General features: G+C 35.1%; 1 protein-coding gene across 2 annotated transcripts in view; it reads left to right on the top strand.

Annotated features, from left to right (window-relative positions):
- ZDHHC21 (zinc finger DHHC-type palmitoyltransferase 21) overlaps nucleotides 1-20,287 on the top strand; it is a 69,450-nt gene that overhangs the window by 31,013 nt on the left and 18,150 nt on the right. For both annotated transcript variants that reach the window (XM_045193648.3, XM_024558333.4), the window contains 2 exons: nucleotides 1,430-1,568; nucleotides 20,098-20,214. In XM_045193648.3, coding sequence (XP_045049583.1) covers nucleotides 1,430-1,568; nucleotides 20,098-20,214 — 256 coding nt within the window. The remainder of the gene's footprint in view (nucleotides 1-1,429; nucleotides 1,569-20,097; nucleotides 20,215-20,287) is intronic.

The following is a 20,287-nucleotide window of genomic DNA, read 5'->3' as shown; positions in this document are numbered from 1 at the left end:
AGGATAGGAAAGGAGGGTAGACCAGGGGGTGGTAAATAGACTTAGGGGTTTTCATGATTGAATTCCCTAGTCTAGAGCACTGTTGAGATATATTCAGTGAGGGAACTTGTACAGTGTAAATTGGAAACAAGGAGAAATTTTGTTATTTTCAGAAACTGCATTGTTATAACTGCCTAACAGCCTAACTTGGGGGTCAGTTCTCAGATCAGCTTAAGATTTTCTCTATTTCTGGCAGTGATCACTCTTTCTATGTAGTTTGTTACCAAAAGAACTCTAACATGCATAGATTGAGTTACCTTAGTGTTTCTTAAAGCCCTCTGGTTAAGGCGACTGCCGTGATCATAGCAGTTGTTTCTCAAATTTGGGGGGACAAGAAGGATAGGACAAGGGCAGGCCGTCTTTTAAGCAGTATCTATCTGTTGGAGAATATTTTTAAGTGCATACGTAAACACACTTTTCTTATAGCCCTGCTTGTGAATAACAAAACACAGGAAATCTTGTTAGTAAAGCATGAGCTCTCAAGAAATGTCTAAGAAATGCCTCTGCAAGGTTTTCTGTTCAGCTCTATATCTGATTTAAAAAAATAATTTAAGTTAGAAATTGAGCCTATTATCGAACTTTTTTCCAAACAGTGGCAGTATAATACTATATTGGAATAAAAACGTTTGTTCAGGGTAACTTACAGTTTCGAACTGTGGTTTTCTACTGGAACTGTAAATTTTTTTGAAAATTTGGGTACAATAAATTTTGGAACAGTAAAACATTCAGCTTGCATTAGCTTTGAAAATTTTGGATTATAGCACTAACCATTTTTCCTAGGTATGGTTCTTCACCGTTGTATTGCTAGAAGCTTAGCACTAAGAATTTGTAAATGGTTGTGGATATGTTTATTTTTAGCAACCAAGGATAGCTTTTAAAGTAAGAAAAATTGTGAATGTTTAGCAATTCTGTCAGATTGGCAGGTTTAAGTTATTTTACGGTCATTCAAATTGCTCTCGAAGCTAGAATGCTGTAATGGAAGAGCAGTATGTGGAAGAGGGCTCTAGTTTCTTGGCCACTGACTAACTATATGTACTCCTGCAAGTGTCTTAACTTCGTACAGCTCTGGTAGGTTTAACTCCTTTGTTCCCGTTTCCGCATCAGCGGAACAAGGAGACTGCGTCTGCTCTTCCTGCCTGGCTGGGTGGTTGTGAGCTGAGGGGGATCGTGGGCTTCCTTTTGTAAAGTGTCAATAGAAAGTGCTTTACAAATGGGAGATGGCATGTTCACATCTTTTCTCATGCACTGTTTGCTTTCAGTTTTGAGTGACTTCAGCCTATCTCCGTGAAGTTAAGCATATAAGAAGTTCTTTATGTTTATTTTTAGTTTGCCAATTCTTAAATTAACATCTTATAAAAGTTTAAAATTCTGTTTTTTATTTTTTCTTCAGGATTAACAATTGTGTTGGTGAAGATAATCATTGGCTCTTTCTGCAGTTGTGTTTCTACACTGAACTTCTTACTTGCTACGCACTGATGTTTTCTTTCTGCCACTATTACTACTTTCTTCCACTAAAAAAGCGTAACTTGGTAAGAAATGTCTATGTTCACTATGTTAGAGCAGCTATAGCATACAGTTATTAACATGTGGTTCCTGTAAGTGCAGAAGATTGAAAAGCAACAAAAATAACCCCCCAAATTAATAGATTTTAAAATACGGGATTGAGAAAGTAGACCCTAATCAGACATTTCCTTTTCACCAAATCCATTTATAATTATTCATTAATGTTGAAAGACTTTTTAAAAAGCAACATAATAGATCTTCTGATATGTATGTTTTGGTTTAAAATATCTACGATAGTGAAAAATGTTAACTTATTTCTTTTCAGGAATAAAAATATACTTAATATTTTCAAGTTTTTCAAAGGAACTTTAAATGAATGAGGAAAAGGACTTCCCTGCCCAATTTTAACAGTACCAATATGTAAGATGCCTCAAAAAGCTGTAACATATGCCCCTTGAGGCAGGACAGTACTTTTCCTGTTTTGTAGAGGAACTACAACAGGTGTTAGTAATACCTGCCCAAATAGGAGCACCTAGGAATTTTAAGTCCTTGACTACATATCAACACTATGCTATGAGCATGTCATTTTAATTCTCTAATGCTCGTAACAACTACTTGAGGTGCGTATGTGTTTCCCCCATTTTTATAGAGGAGGAAACAGACTAACACTTTAAGTAGGTACTGAAGACACGAAACTAAGGAGTGATTATTCAGCTGGTTTTAGCTGTAGAGTTGGGATCTGAACTTGATCTTGTGTTTTCTGAATCTTACCTTGTGTGTTTTGTGTATAGAGCTGGTTTTTTTTTGAGCCTGATATTGTATGTTGTTTGGACTTTGATTTTGTTTTTAAAATACTCTGTGTGTGTGTGTGTAACAGCCAGAAACACAACGCACAGGTGTGCAAATGTACATATGAGAAAACAAGGGGAGGAGAGAGGGAAGAAAGAAATCCTGATGGAAAAGGGGAATTTTTCTTTCTTATATATATATTACTTAAATCTTGTATATTAAAAACAAGTTCAGTGGTGTACATATAATTAAATTTTGGAATAAGGGAGAGAGTGAGAGGTCTTTAAGTTCTGTGTGTAAACACACAGAACTTAAAAAAGTTTGTATCTTTTGGTACACATAATTATTTTGTATTATTAAAGAGGATATTTGCTGTTGTTTCTGGGCTGCGATTACGCTTATTACATACAGATCGATCAGTTAAAATTAGTTACTAGTAACTGACAAGTTCAATATGTAGAACTTCAAATGTCAATGTTTGACATTTTCACACTTGGTATTTTGTGCATGCTAGTACTGTAATTTTGGAGTGTTTATTAATAGAATTTCTGATGTAATTTGTACTATACTTAGATTATATAAAATATTATACATATTCCCTTAAGAGTAACCTGTTTGAAATAATTGAGCCTAATAAGAAAAGTATTAAAATAAAAATCCCCAGTAGATTAAGGTCATAACTTTTTAAACAGTGAGAGAGAAAAAAGTTGGTGATGTTAATGAAAAGCTAATAGAGGTTGTCTAGGAGGGAATGCATTGTATTATCTTGGAGGAATTGGCAAACTGTGGGTTTTGGGTTAAATTAGACCCTCCGCCTATTTTGTAAATAAAGTTTTACTGAAGCACAGCTACTCTCATTTGTTTGCATGTCGTCCAGGGTTGCTTTTGTGCTACAACAGCAGAGTTGAGTAATCACGGCAGAGACGTATGGCCCGAAAACCCTAAAATATTAACTGTCTGGATCTTTAGATTGAATTTGCCAATCCATGGTAGTGGAATGGCTTTGTATACAGACAGACATACCTGCGTTCAGAGCCTGGCTTTTCTTACTATATGTATAACCTTTGACACATCATTTAATCTTCCTGAATTGCAATGTCTTCTTCTGAAAATGGGAATAATCATGAGATTAAATGAGATAACACATGTAAAAGTATCTGCTGTATAATAGACATTCAGTTTGTTATATTTGATTTTAATGAAATACATCTGATGAAAGGAGCAATTTTTCTTTGGCTATTTTAATGAAAATTTTACAGGAAGTTTAACAGTATTAGTGGGAGGTTTATCACATACTAGAGACATTTCCATACTCAATAATACAGTGGTAATATTCAACTGAAGGATTACACATTTGAAGTTACTAAATATAATTTCCTCCCCAAATGAAAGGTAGAAATTCTGGAAAAATTATTACTACCAATTGATTTTTTAAGTGGAAAAACTGATTATAGGTGATAATATTTGGTACTTAGAAATATATATATTTACATGCATTTTGGGTGTTGACAGAATAATAGTATAGTAAAACTTTATTAAGAGATTACAATCTGATGAGAGAACCAAGATGGCGGCGTAGGTAGACACACTGCGCCTCCTCGCACAACCAGAAGTGACAGAAAATCAAACGGCAAGGAAGTCCGACACCAAGGAAATAAAAAATAAACACTCATCCAGACCAGTAGGAGGGGCAGAGACGGGCACTGGGGCGGAGAGGACTCGCATTGCTGTGGCGGGACCGAGACTGGCGGAGTGTGGGACGAATGGGGCAGGCAGTCTGACCACTAGCAGATCCCGGGGCCCCACATTCGCGCACAGATAAACCGGACAAACGGCGGGGAGCAAAGCAGACCACGCAACCCAGGGCTCCAGCGCGGGGAAATAAAGCCTCAAACCTCTGATTGAAAGCGCCCCTGGGGGTTGGAGCGGCAGCAGGAGAGACTCCCAGCCTCACAGGAGAGGTTGTTGGAGAGACCCACAGGGGCCTAGAGTGTGCACAGGCCCACTTACTCGGGAACCAGCACCAGAGTGGCCCAGTTTGATTGTGGGTAGTGGAGTGAAAGATTGAGGTCTGGAGGAGAGTGGAGCTGGCGCCATTGCTCCCTCTTGGCCCCTCCCCCACATACAGTCATAGTGCAGCGACCAGCGTTACCCCCCCCAACACCTAAGGCTCCGCCCCTTTAAGTAACAGACTCACCAAGACCAAAAAAAAAAAGGCCCAAATGACAACACTTCAAAGCTCCAGAAAAAATACAACTAAGCGAGGAAGAGATAGCCAACCTATCAGATGCACAGTTCAAAACACTGGTTATCAAGACGCTCACAGAATTGGTTGAATTTGTTCGAAAACCAGATGAAAAAATGAAGCCCATGCTAAGAGAAACAAAGGAAAATGTACAGAGAACCAATAGTGATGAGAAGGAAACTGGGACTCAAATCAACGGTGTTGACCAGAAGGAAGAAAGAAACATCCAACCAGAAAAGAATGAAGAAACAAGAATTCGGAAAAATGAGGAGAGGCTTAGGAACCTCCAGGACATCTCGAAACGTTCCAACATCCGAATTATAGGGGTGCCAGAAGGAGAAGAGGAAGAAAAAAAATTGAAAACTTATTTGAACAAATAATGAAGGAGAACTTCCCTAATCTGGCAAAGGAAACAGACTTCCAGGAAGTCCAGGAAGCTCAGAGAGTCCCAAAGAAGCTGGACCCAAGGAGGAACACACCAAGGCACATCATAATTACATTACCCAAGATTAAACGCAAGGACCTACATCCAAGATTACTGTATCCAGCAAAGCTATCATTTAGAATGGAAGGGAAGATAAAGTGCTTCTCAGATAAGGTCAAGTTAAAGAAGTTCATCATCACCAAGCCCTTATCATATGAAATGTTAAAGGGACTTACCTAAGAAAAAGAAGATCAAAAATAGGAACAGTAAAAATGACAGCAAACTCACAGTTACAAACAACCACACCTAAAACCAAAACAAAAGAAAACTAGGCAAACAACTAGAACAGGAACAGAACCATAGAGATGGAGATCACATGGAGGGTTGTCAATAGGGGAGTGGGAGGGGGAGAGGAGGGAAGGTACAGAGAATAAGTAGCATAGATGATAGGTGGAAAATAGACAGGGGGAGGGTAAGAATAGTGTAGGAAATGTAGAAGCCAAAGAACTTATAAGTATGACCCATGGACATGAACTATAGGGGGGGAATGTGGGAGGGAGGGAGTGGGCAGGATGGAGTGGAGTGAAGGGGGGGAATGGGACAAGTGTAATACCATAATAAATATATTTTTTTAAAAAGGATTACAATCTAAAAGGAAAATATTAAAAAATATGTGTAAGTTGAGTTTTAAAAATTTAAACCAGATTTTCCTTACAGCAATCAATTGTAGAAGCAATACAGGTGATTTTTAATTTTCTAAAACTCATAAAAATATTTTGCAATTGGGTTACTACATAAAAATCAAATAATTATCTCACTCATATTGGTTGTAAATAAGCTCCATAAATAGTAAGCAGTGTGAGTTATAAATATAGGCCTGGGGACCTGACAGGGCTATTCTAGTAGTGCTGAGCAGGAGCTGTTCTCTTAACCCAAGTCATAGAGTATCCTCTTGTATTGAGTAGGATGCTTTCATAATTACCTTCATGAGTAGAGAAAATGAAACTTTTGAAACCCAGGGAGGTTACATTATGACATTTCTAAGGTCATGTTAAAGAATCTAGTATGTTTTAACTTTGTTTATGATATATTCTGTGAATGAATGAAGTGATTTATTTATTATCAAGTATGTTGAGAACTTTTCAAAGAAAAGACAATTTTGTTTAACTCTCTTAAACTCATGAAAAGAGAATGTTTATTATTGGTGTTTCTAACCTTCTGAAGTTTACTAGAGTACAGCTAAATTCTAGGACCGGAATTAGAACTAAGCCTGGAGAAAATGCAATATTTTATAAGTTATATATCTCCAAGTATTCGAAGCAACTGAAGCAAAACAGATGTTCAGTAGGCACTGAACATTCATTGAAATAAATTCTAGTCATTTCATCGATTTAGATATCCATAATTTGAAGCTGTATTACTAGCTGCATACAATATTAGAATTCTAATATCTTTCTGGATTGATGGATTGACTCTTGTATCATTATAAATACCTCTTTATAGTAATGATTTTTCATTAAAGTATTTTTTCTGTTATTAGTTTGCTCTATTAACTTTCTTTTGGTTAGTATTTTCTGTCTTTTTACTTTGAGTTTTTGTCAGTTGCTGTGTCTTGTCTTTGTGTCTTACAGACATCAACTATTTCATTTTTAAAAATCCAGTGTGAGAAACTGTCTTCTGATTAGAATACTTAGTACATGTTTATTTAGTATAGCCAATACTAATTCTATCATCTTACTATTTTCTGTCTGACCCATCTGTTCTTATTTTCCATTTTTCTCCTTTTTTTTTGCCTGCTTTGGATTTTCAGTTTTAAAAAATCCTCATTTATCTCATCCAATTTATCTCATTCTAATGGTTTTTATTTTTTCGCTCTTCTTTTAATGGTTTTCCAGAGATGAAAACATTCTTCCTTGATTTTTTAAAGGTTAGTGAAATTAGCATTTTGGTCATTGCTCAGATATCAAATGCAGTGGCCATAGAACACCTCTTTATCATCATCATTTTTGGTATTGTGGGATATAAAATAAATGTAGAGCTAAAAGACACGATAAGACATTATTATTGTTGTTTACATATTATGTGTTATAATGCTTATGCTATTTGAAGTCAGTTTTCATTTAGAGCTATCTAAATATAGAAGTTTTTCCTAGTTCTTCATGACTTCATAAATGTCTAATCTTCCTTCTGGGAATTTTTTTTTCCTGCCTACTGATGCATATCTACTAGATCAAATTTTCCTAGCTTGGGTTCACCTGAGAATATTTTTATTTCTTTTTATTTTTTGAAGAATTTATTTGCTTGGTATAGAATTATAGGGTGGAGTTATTAAGGATGTTATCCCATTGTTCCATGGTTTTAATCATTTCTGTTGTAAAGTTAGTTGTGAGTCTTATTGTTACTTCATTGAAATAATGTATTTTTTCTTTGGCTGCTTTAATGATTTAGTTAATTAGTTAATTATTTTATTTTAGCTTTATTGAGGTATAATTGACATATAAAATGTAAATAATTAAATTGTACATTATGGTGATTTGATATCCATATACACTGTGAAAGGATTCCTCCACCTAATTAACACATCCATCACCTTAAAAATTTCTCTCTCTCTTTTTCTTTTTTGAGTACATTTAGATTCTACTCTCTTAGCTAATTTCAGTTGTACAATACAGTGTTATGAACTTCGGTCATCATGTCTTACATTAGACCTTCAGACCTTACTCATCTAATAGCTAAAAATTGTACTACCCTTTTAACAACCTCTCCCTGTTTCCCACAACCCCAGCCTCTGGCAACCACTTTCCTTTCTGTTCCCATGAGTTTGAACTTAAAAAAATTTTTAAAAATAAATTCCACATATAAGTGATGCTATGAAGTATTTGTCTTTGGCAAATTTCAATTAGTATAATGTCATCAAGATACATCCATGTTGTTGCAGTTGTTCTTATGGCTTAATAATCTTCCATTGTATGTATGTGTATATATATATATACACACCACATCTTTCTTATGTATTTATCTGTTGATGGACACCTAGGTTGCTTCCATATTTCCGCTACACTTACCTTGTTTTTCTGATGATGTCCATTTTAACAGGTATGAGATGATATCTTGTGACTTTGATTTGCATTTCCCTGGTGATTACTGACATTGAGCACATTTTCATGTAACTGTTGGACATCTGTATGACTTCTTTGGAAAAATGACTATTCAGTGTCTTTGCCCATTTTTTAATAAAACAAAGTTTTTTGCTGTTGCATTGTAGTACTTTGTATATTTTAGATATTAACCAATTATCAGACAAACGATTTGCAAGTACTTCCCCCTCCCCATTTCATAGGTTGTCTTTTCATTTTGCTGATGGTTTCCTTTGCTGTGCAGAGGCTTTTTAGTTGGATGAAAGGCCTCATTTTCTTTTTTTTTTTTCTTTTTTTTTTTCTAGCAGACATTTTATTTCAGATGGTCACAGGTAATAATTTAGTGAGTTGTTATTTCATCACTGCAAAGTGCTGTTGGCTTTCAGCTTCTCATTCCTGAATTCCAATGAGAGTGTCATTAATTTACCCCCAGTGGCACCAGATTGTCAGTTCCAGATATCTCTTATTATTTCTTATTACAATAGACTATTAACTTGTCCTTACATATTCACTGTGACCACCTCTGATCCCCATTCAGAGTGATATTTTTTCCAAAGGCAAAAATGTAAAAGTAATTTCCTGCACCTACTCTCTCGTATCCAAAGTTCCCTTTTTTTTTTAAAATTTTTATTGTTATTCAATTACAGTTGTATGCCTTTTCTCCCCATCCCTCCACCCCACCCCAGCTGAACCCACCTCCCTCCCCCACCTCCACCCTCCCCCTTGGTTTTGTCCATGTGTCCTTTATAGTAGTTCCTGTAATCCCCTCTTCCCACTGTCCCCCCCCCCCCCCCCCGCCCTGGCTATTGTTAGATTGTTCTTAACTTCAATGTCTCTGGTTATATTTTGTTTGGAAAGGCCTCATTTTCATTTCTGATTTTATTTGAGTAATTAAATGGTTGTCCATTTTGTTTATCTTTTCAAAAAAACCAGCTTTTAGTTTCCTTGATTTTTTTCCTCATCTTTTTAGTCTTTCATTTATTTCTGCTCTTTGTCGTTTTCTTTGTTCTAACTTTTGGCTTGGTTTTCTTTTTCTAGTTATTCCCCCCTTTTTGGACATGCAGTGGGAGAAAGTTATCTTGATTCAGTCAGCAGTGTATATATAACAAATATTTATAGAACATTGGTCTTAATACCGCAGTTCTTTTGGTGATGACATTTATTGTCGAGACAGTAATTGGAGTAACTGATTTTAAGGTCAGATCTGTTATGTAATACTGGATAGCAGATATTTCTAAGGTTAAATAATAGAACATTGTGCTTACCATAGCAGTTCTTTTAATGATATTTTTTTTATAAAGGTAGAAAATATCAGTAATTTCAGTATAAAAGTCACCATTAACATTAAAAAGTCACCATTTAACATTTCTATCATATTGAAATTTTGTAAGGATTTATGATTATTGGGCTTTGTCTTTGTGAAAGACTAGTTTCAGTTTGCCTTTTCTCTTACCATGTAGTCCTTCAGGATTCTCAGCTGAAAAACTTAGGTGTTTACTATAGGTTTTGCCCTGTTACTGTTTTCCCAGCTCTGTGATGTTGCGGAAAGCTCTGAGCCTCCACTTTTACTCAGTCTTTCATAGGTACTGCTTATGAATTGCCAAGTACCTTTAGGTAAAAAGCAGTGCAGAATGTGGGAATGGTGATTCCCACATGCATTTCTGCTCTCTGAGATCTTGGCTCTTTAAGTCCTAGGTAATTTGGCTACTCTGTGGTGTCTTCAGTCAAGCAGTTTATTTATCTGGCTTTTGGTAGTGTTCTTGTTGGGAGGGTTACTCTCATATAATCTCTTCCCTCATAGGTATCATTGGCAAGGACATTTGGTTTTAAAATTTCTTCCCAAATGGTTCTAATCAGTGCTGCCCAACTTCACAACTCCAGCATACAACACTCAGTGAAAGTCTGTGTAAACAGCATCCTGTGGAGTTGTGCAGAACAATACTTCTGTGGTTGTAAGGTTTGAGATCTGTGCTGTAGGGAAAGACACTTGTGGTGGACTTTATAGTTAGGTAGAGATTAACCAGATGGGAGAGATGAAGGAAGTTGATGCTGGACAAGAAAAGCCTTGAGACAGTAATTGGAATAACTGGTTTAAGGTCAGATCTGTTCTGTAATACTGTATAGCAAATATTTCTAAGGTTACATAATAGAACATTGTGCTTACTATAGCAGTTCTTTTGATGATGACATTTATTGTATTTATTATAAAGGTAGAAAATATCAGTAATTTTAGTATATAAGTCACCATTGACATTTAAAAGAATAAATTTTTATACTGGAATATTCTTCAAACAGTCCTGCCCTATAATTTTTTTTTCTCAGTCCTTGCCGGTATCTCTCTCATTTTTCTCTAAAACAACCAAAAAGCTATATGGAGCTCTTTGGTTTGTAAAGCTGTCATAGTGTCAGAAATCTCATTCATTCTCCTTGTTACTCTTTTTATTATTTGGGATATGGCATAAAGATCTCCAATGATCATTATTGTCTTTGGAGATTGTATTAATTACTGTGCATCTTTCTTGTGGCAGTAATAGTACAATTAAAGCATGTCATCGACTTTGACCCTATATTCTTCTGTCAGCCAGGGTAAGTGAAAGCTTTAGTCTGCATTTTCTTTATACCCTTTCAGGTAGGTAGATGGCAGCATAGTATCTTTTCCAGTGCATCTTTAAATTCTAAACCTGAGTGTTTATTCTAGGCAGGGAAAGAAAGTGTTAACAACTCAAGTTTTTGTTTTGTTTTAAGATGAAAGCGTTTATTCATTAAACAAAAGAAAAAATGAATTGCCCTTTAAACTTTGTTGTAATGGCACTTAACCTGTATTTAATAGAAAAACTGGTACATTTTGGTCGGGCTAATGGGAAAGAGCAAGTTGGAAGAAAGCAGCCTGTTCACAGAGTCCGGGAAATGAAGGGTTTGGGACCCTTGATTTTCTTTCATGTCTCTCTCCTTTTTGCTTTTTCTTTTCAGGGGAGTTCCTTCTGTGCTGAACTGTTTTAATTGCTTTGTAATTGCCCACTGTTTTTTAGAGTAACTTAATACTTTTTAGATTTCTTCGTAATATTTACTTTTAAAATAGCTGCCTCTCCTGTATTTTTAGGGATTTATATGTTTTTACTCTGTGAAGTTTTGAGGAGATACTTAATATATCCTTTAATGATGGAAGGAGGTAGTAAGAGTCATAGGAGATCAGGAGTATATTCATCATGAATCATTGCCCAAAGTAAGGACTTATGTTTAAGCTATAAATATTGATTTACATTCTGTCTTGTGCTAAAAGAGGCCTACAAACCTAAGAATTAATATTACTATCTTCTTTGTAAATAGTAGCTTTAAAAATCTCAAAACTCTCAATTAAGAATAAGACAAAATTCATATCTACAAAAATTTCAGAAAGTTTTAAGGAATAGATGTCAAAGTAAATGGGATAAGTTAAATATTTTTAGTTAGAATCACAGAATCCAAACTCAATAAAGATTGTTCACTTTAGACAATTGGAAAAATATTTCAGATGATAAATGTCAAATTAGTTTGACCATCATTTTCATGTGTAATGCCAATATAATGTTAAATTTTACTTAAACCCCTCTTGAAACTAATGTCTTGGTTTAGTCATTGAGGTGAAAATCATTTTAAAAATTATAAAAACCTGTCATTTGTAGAGTGATTTGTCATTTTTAATGAATAAAAGAGATGGATATTAAAGAAATTAATTTTCTTTGACCAAGGTCCATATTTGATTATTTTTCACACAGTTATTTTAAATGTTTATAAGCAAATGCCTGGTCTTTTGTTTTATTTTAAAATTATAATAATATATTTCATTTTAATATATGCCAGTTGTTGGCCAAAACCAATATTAGAATTTTATAGCTTTTTAATTAAATATGAAGGAAGGTATCACTATACTTAAAGAGTATACTTTCTAAAATTCTTCATTTGTTGTTTCATGAATATTTCATTAATCGTATATCTCATAATTTTTACTTTATATTATTCTGGATTTGTAAGCCTTCGAAGAGTGAAAACCGTAGAGGATAAGTAGTAGGTTCCCATTGTACAGATAAGGTGACCGAGATTCAAAGAGGTCCAGCAGTCAGAGGTGTGCTTTGGGACAGTTTCTGTTATTCTCTAAGTCAGTGTTTCTTCAGTGGTACCACCAGGCTGCTATTCCACTTTGTGTAGCAATGGTCATTTAAAAAAACAACATTAAAAATGCTCAAGCATCACAAAATCTACTCTTCAGATAAAGCTCATCGAAGCTCCTGATTGTCAAATACATACATTGTTGTTTTCATTTTTTATTGAGGTGACCATTTTTAATAGATTAATGTAAAGATTATCAAAATCCATCTTGTAAAGACATTTTAGTATATTAAAAATATTTTTAAAAATATGTACCTGCTGGCAGTCACATGTTGTAGGCAATACTGTCTCTCTACCTGAGAAAATAAGAGGTATTTAAAAAAAAATAATTTGTGGCTCCTAGTGTAGAGATTATGCAACTAATCATTTATGACATACCACTGTATTTCTAAAGTTACATCTGTTCAATTGTTTTTAAGTGAAATAGATTCAGATAATTTCTAATTAATTCTTTTATACTTTTATGTGACAGTCAAAAACTAATATACTGACTGCATTTAATACTATGGGGAGAGTGACAGAAGGAGGGAAGGAAGAGAGAATTTGAATAAAGGACATGCTGCCAATAATCAGAAGAGGAAAATAAATAATGTTTAGCAGTCCAGCCAGCTTTTCGGCTATGAAGGTACATTATTGTTATTCCGATTAGCTCATATCTAATAATGTTGCTAGGGATTTGATGTCAGATATAGCCATGCCACAGAATTATTTGCCTAGTTTTTCGGCTAACAAGGAATAAAAATAGCTGTAAGACCTGGTTACTAATAGCTTGCATATTGGTAAATCTCTTTATAATTCATCTTAATATTTAATATAATAAATCTTAAGTATCCTGAATACTTCTATTATTTATCGCTATTTATAAAAAATATTTTAGGCTTTACTCAATAACCTATTTTTTTTATAGCTACATAAGGCCATTCATTCATTGTGGTCACTTTAGAATGTCTATATAATTGCTGAAACATGTGTAGCATTTTGTTTTTTTTTTTTTGGCAAGAGAATTCAAGAATAGCCAAGAATAGTGTGGATTTAAGGTGAATATGAAATGAAAATTATCTTTAACGCCAGTACTAAGTTAATTTGGCATTTTTGTTCATGTGTCCTGAAATGCCAGTGGAGATTGTCCCTTGGTAAAATTTTCCTTCCCTTCCTTCCTTGGAAGGAATAGTGTCAGATATATAATTAGTTTATATTTGTAGGGGTTAAAAACCTGTTTAAAAGTACCCTGTTGTTCAAACAATTGTCAATTCTTTATATCAATATATTCCTGTGCTTTTTGTGACAAATGGAACACAGAAACCTTATAACAGATGTTGGCCTTGCCATGTAGTACCAGGTCTGGCGAATATATGTCCTCATTAAGTTTATTTTATGTAGTTAATTTATGAATATTACAGCATTTAGCATAAAAGATTTAGCAGTTCCTCTATAAGAATGTCTCAGTCACTTTGAGTTTAAATGGTATTACCCTGGAAAAATTTTATTGTTTCACTCAGCTTTTACCAAACACTATGGCACTGTATTAAATGGTAAATGTAGCAAGGAAATATGCTATCTTGTTTTCTTATTGAATTGCTTTAACTTTTCAAGAGTTTTTGCTGCTGAAATATGGAAAGGCAGACAAATGAAAAAACAAAAATTTTATCCTCACTCATGCACCTGGCAGTCAGGTGCCTGTGAAATTTGCTCCCCTAGAAAGTTTCATTTGTATCGCTATCAATATTTAATGTATAATTCTAAACACTCAGTGATAGCTGTTAGGTATGAATAGTGATTTTTTAAATTTCACTCAATTTTTACCAGGATTTAAGAAGAATGAACAAGTGCATTTTACCGGTAGGATGTTTTACATTTATGTCTTTGTTTATATGTGTTGTAAATATCTTTTACTCTGTGGCTTACCTTTTCACTCTTAATTGTATGTTTTGATGAAAAGTTTTTATTTTTAATGTACTCCAACTTGTTTTTCTCTTCCTTTTTGAATTAGTGCTCTTTGGTTCAATTTAAAGTCTTTTTTTATTCCCATGTTATCAATATAATTCTCCTATATTGTCTTCCAAGTGTTACATTTCTCATATTCCCACCTGGAATTGATTTTTGATTCTCATGAGGTAGGAGTCAGGGTTTAATTTTTGCATAGATAGGTATCTAATTGATTTAGCACCATTCATTGAGAAGATAATTCTTTCACTCTAAAATGCCATCTTTTCCGTAAACCAAGATCCACTTAGATGTGTACCTACTTCTGGTTGTTTTCAAGTCATTGGTGTATTTGTTTACCCCTGTGGTTATATCACACTGTCGTAACTGTAGTTTTATAAACATCTTGTTATCCAGCAGAGGAGTGTTTTTAACTTTGTTTTGCATTGCCATTGCTCCACTAAGGAGCCTTTTTAAACATTTTCTCCTCATCCTCTATGAAGTTAAATACTAGGGAATAAGATTTTGTCAGGGAGGATTGATTTGTGTATGATCACAAATCATTGTGATAGCTAAGTTTGTTTTTCTCTCTAAGAAGCAATCTTCTCCCTCCTGGGGGCACTACTACCCCATTGAGAATGCAGGCAGTAGAACCGTGTGTGTGTGTGTGTGTGTGTGTGTGTGTGTGTGTGTTATAGGAGTGGTATGCTATTCTTTGTGTTTGTCCCTATGAAATTTAGAAACAGCTTACTTAGCAATTTCTGCAAATCAAAACATAGTAAAACTAAAGAAACTTCCACCAGTAGAATATGTACTCCACTAGTGGAGAATTTTTATTGCGATTGTATTCTATATGTCATTTGGATAATTGACATCTTTACGTTGCTGACTTTCCTGATCATAAGCATAGTACAGCTTTATGAAGAAAATTCCTTCAAGAAGAAATTGGAAACATGGGTAGTGTTATAATAATGAGTTGTTAAAACATTTTATGCAAAGAATATTAATATTTATAGATTTATCTGAGTTCTAGCTCTATCAAATGTAATAATAAACAATAATTACAGTGTTTTTTATTTTTTAAAGATTTTATTTAATTATATTTAGAGAAAGGGGAAGGGAGGGAGAAAGAGAGGGAGAGAAACATCTGTGTGTGGTTGCCTCTTGCATGCCCCCAACTAGAGACCTGGCCCACAACCCAGGCATGTGCCTTGACCGGGAATGGAACCAGCGACCCTTTGGTTCTCAGGCCGGCACTCAGTCCACTGAGTCACACCAGCAAGGGCTACAAACTCTTTAAAATAATAAAAAAGAAAATTGTCCCAAACCCATTTTAGATGTATAGCATATACTTGATGCATAACCTATCAAGGATAATAAGAGAAAGAAAGAAAATTATAGACTAGTCTGATTATGAACATAGATAAATAACTCAGACAAAATATTAGCAAACTGAAACTGGTTATATGTAACCAGATGAAGTTGAATTTATTTTAGGAATGAAAGGTTGGTTTTGCATTAGAGAAGCAGTTAGTATTTTTTATTACATAAACAGATTAGGGAAAAAATCTTATGTGTGAAGACTATATGTCAATGTATGAAGACAGATAAGATTCATCATCTATTCATGTTACTTAAGTTGTAGCAAACGAGACCTAGAAAACTGCTTTGATAAGATAAAAAGTTTTTTAAAACCCCACAAAACACCCCTCCAAGCGGGGGGACAAGCTCTGGGTGCCCAGGGCGCCACCTGCCATGATCGTTGTCACACACAGCACTGGGGGTTTGGGTCAGTGCAGTGAGGCGAGGGAAACAAAAAATGGCATAACTTCTGAAAGAACTAAAACTCCCATTGCTCTTAGAGATAATACAGTTGTGTAAATGATTTATCCATAGATGTTTTTGGATTTTTAAGAAAGTTTAAGAAGTGTAACTATGAAACAGTATTTAAGAAATTCTGTTTCTATATGCTGACTGACAATGGTTTATACAGTAGAAATTAATAGCAAAACTATTTATAATAGAATCAAGAAAGAGGAAGTTCCTGAAATAATTCTGGCAGAAAAGTATAATACCTCTAGGGGGAAATTGTGAAGCTTAATATAGAGAATGTTATTTTTGTGTGTGCATGTGTGAGGGTGTGTTGTAACTTGAAAATCTAAGTTAAAAAATTTTATGGAAATACAAATTATTTAGAATAATCAAGACATTCTTGAAAACAAACAAGGTGGGATGACTTGATTTACTAGGTGTGGAGGCTTACTACAAAGCCACCGTCACTAAGGCATGTGTCATTGGTGCAGGGATGAACAAATAAAGCAGGAGAACAGAAGAAAGAGCCCATATCAGACTCGTGTTTACGGACACTTGACCCCCAATCACTGAGGAAAGGACAGCTCTTTAAATAATCCATCCTCGAACAACCGAATATCCATATAATAAAAATAAATTCAGACCCCTATATTTCACTGCTCGAAAATGTAAACATCAATTTCAGAGGAATTAATGACCTAAATGTGAAAGGCAAAAGTATTAAGTTTTTAAAGGTCTTAGAACAGGGGTGTCAAATTCATTTTCAATGGGAGTCACATCAGCCTTGTGGTTGCCCTCAAAGGGCCAAATGTAGAGCTCCTTGCCCCTAGTTAAGGAGTAGTTACATTTATACAGTCCTAAAATTACGTTTGGCCCTTTGAAGGCAACAGAGAGGCTGATGTGGCCCCCGGTGAAAGTGAGTTTGACACCCCTGCTTTAGGAGATAATATAGGAGAATGTCTTTATTACCTCAGGGTAGGGAAGGATTTCTTGAATGGGAAATAAAAAACACTGAAGGAGAAGACTGATAAATTGGACTGCATTAAAATTAGAAACTTGAGGTTATCAAAAGATGCCATAAAGACAGTGAAAAGGTAGATTCAGATTAGAGAAGATATTTGCAATATGTAAGTGAAATATAAGTGTATGAAGAATGAATCAGTAATCTTTACCTTTCGGGTAGGGATGAGGGAGAGAATGTGATGGGGAAGGAACGCACAGAGGAAAGGTTCTGTGGTTTTAAATGTTCTCGTTCTTGAGAGGGTGGTCTCACTTTTCTCTAGACTGAATCTATGTTTTATGCATTTATCTGAATATAAACACATTTCTTAATCAAAAAAGTGAGAAGAAACAAAAACAAATACAGTTATTATGTTAGTTTGCTAGGGCTGCCATAACAAAATACCAGAGACAGGAGGCTTAAGCAACAGAAACTCATTTTCTCACAGTTCTGGAGGCTAGAAGTCCAGCATCAAGATGTCAGCAGGTTTTGATTTCTCTGGATGCCTGTCTCCTTGGCTTGCAGAGGGCCACCTGGTGCTGTGTCCTCACACAGCCTCTCCTGTGTGCTGGAGCGTTCCTGAGGTCCCTTTCTGTGTCTGAATTTCCCCTTCTCACAGGGACGCCAGTTGGATTGGGTTAGTACTCACCTAGGGCCTCAGTTTAATTTAGTCATCTCTTTAAAGGCCATTATCTCCAATTATAATGCCAATTTGAGAGGGGTTTTCTGGAGACCCAGTTCAGCCACAACACTGTTTCTGTAGTAAAGATCTTGACTAGCAAATGGGTTTTTGTGATTTTGGGATAAAATTTCCCAAGCCAGTTTTTGGGTTAAAAAAAGTGCTGTATCTAAAAAAATCTAAGCCATAAGTAAAGGTGTTGTGCTCTGGAGAACTGTGTTGAATGACGCAAGCTATGGTTGTGTGGGTGTGAACTGCTTATGGAGGTGTGTAGTTGTACTTGGGGTACAACTTTTATTGAAAATGCAAGAGTGATAAAAAGCAATTTCAATTTAAATGAAAGTATTGTTTTTACAAATTCCTTTAACTATAAGTATATAACTTAAGCAAATAAATGTAATATTATGTATAGATATTTTAGTCTTCACCCTTAACGTTAAACTTGAGTTGGCAAAAAAAAATATTATTTTCAGTCTTTTCACTGGGAGAAGAGAGGATGCATTTTATTTGACCATATTTTGTATTTTCATTACTGTAACACAATTTCTATATTACTAGAATTTGCCTCACTTATGCAAAGTCATGCAGTGAAAACCAAAGGGCTTACGGGAAAATGGAGGCACAACACTCAAAAACTTTTCGGTGACACTTAAAAAGCCAAGAACTTAATAAAAACAGCACCACAGTTTTATGCATGTTACATTGTTAAGAAATACATAAAATCTATAATGAACATGGCACTTCACCTTAAAAGTGAGCTGAAGTTTTCCTGTGGAAGTGGGCATGAGGAGGGTTGCAGTGTGTGAGTTACTGTGAAGTGCTGAAAGGAGAGCCGTCTGAAAGTGGAGGGTAGGTTGTAAAATGAGATGTAGATGAGTGTGGCTCATGATAAATTGAAGTTGCTGGTAAATGTTTGGGGGTATGCAAGTGTTTGTGTATTCCAATATGGCTTGATTTAGCTGGCTGCAGTTTTTTGTGTTCATATAGGGTTTTTCACAGATAAAATCGCCCATAAGTAAATACAAAATGCTTGCAACGCTCAAGTTCTTGCTTAATTGGAACAAATTTGTGTTTCCAGACAGCAGAACTTGTATGTAATTTTAAAAATCATTTGTAGCCCCATCTTTTCATCTTTGCATGTTGTAAGGATTCTGCATTAGGCTCGTTTTACTGTGCTTTTGCAGTGACTGCCTGATATTTGACTGCTACGTACCACTTTAAGTGTCTTGGTAAATTTTAAGGTTTCCCAGGCTAATGAATTGAGTGATTTGGGTGTGGAATCAGATTTTTGCTTGAGCCTGGTGGCTGATCACTGTGATACACAGAAAAAACATCAGTTCTTCTGTTTCAAGCAAGTGCGTTATGTTCAATGACCTTCCTGCTTTTGGTATTGCTACCAGGATACCTTTAAGTCATAACCTGAATCAAAAATGTAAAAACATGTGGGTGGTTATGTTTTGGGGATCCTTCCCATTTATTTCTTACTTTTTCCACTGTAGCTGTTTTAAACCAAAGTTTAGCAACGAAGCAGGTTTCTGGGAGAAGTCTTTGTTCTCTCATTCTCTCTCACTCCTCTGGCAGGTCTGCTTAGTGACAGTGAGGGTGAATGAAATGCTTCCCCTTGTTTTCCTGTCCTTCCACCACAATTTTTTGGGTTAACTTTTAAGACCCTCATGTTTATGCCCTGAACCATGCACAGCATTTCTGTCTCTCCTTCCCATCGAGGCGTTTATCTTTCTGCAGTTCTCGGGGCATGAGTCCCTGTTGTAGCATATACCACATTGTGTTTTGCAAAGTCGGACTCTCTCTAAATAAACTGCATGCTTCTTGAGGACACGGACCATATCATTATCACGTTTACATTTCTACTCCATAGCCTACTGCCCAAAGTGGTGGCTGGGTGAATGAATGAAGTGAGCTTGAAGAGAGCTGTGCATATATATGATCCTGTCATTTTATTTACTTTTCCCCCTCATTTTGACTCAGCTACCTAGTCTCTAGGTATCTTGATCACTTGAACTTTAAGGGTTGTAGCAGTGCAGTAATACAATTGTTCTACTTTTGTAGAACCAGTGAATCTACACCATCTGTTTTGGTTTTTTGGAGTTTTTTTGCTATAAATAGAAAGCAAGCATGGCCAATTTGTAACCTTTGGGATGAGGTTTTCCTCACAATAGAATAGTAAAATCCTATTTTTCAGCTTGCTGGTATGAATTAAAAAATTATTTTTGAAATTTAAAACTATATGTTGATTAAATGAAATAAACTCAAAAGAAGGGGAGAGTATTTCTTTTAAGGTAATAAGGGAAAATGTTATGGCTGAATTCTTGATTATTATTGCAAATATATAAGTAACTTTTTAAATTGTTTTTAAGACTTTTCTTCTTCTAATTCTTATAGGACCTCTTCATTGTTAGACATGAATTGGCCATAATGAGACTAGCTGCCTTTATGGGCATTACTATGTTAGTTGGAATAACGGGACTCTTTTATACTCAACTAATTGGCATTATCACAGTAAGTATATTTTTATTTTTAATTTTTATTGTTATTCAATTACAGTTGTGTGCCTTTTCTCCCCATCCCTCCA

Source organism: Desmodus rotundus, chromosome 1 (assembly GCF_022682495.2).
Source record: "Desmodus rotundus isolate HL8 chromosome 1, HLdesRot8A.1, whole genome shotgun sequence".
Lineage (NCBI taxonomy): Eukaryota > Metazoa > Chordata > Mammalia > Chiroptera > Phyllostomidae > Desmodus > Desmodus rotundus.
The sequence above is the reverse complement of the archived record's forward strand: the minus strand, read 5'-3'. Positions and strand labels throughout refer to the sequence as shown.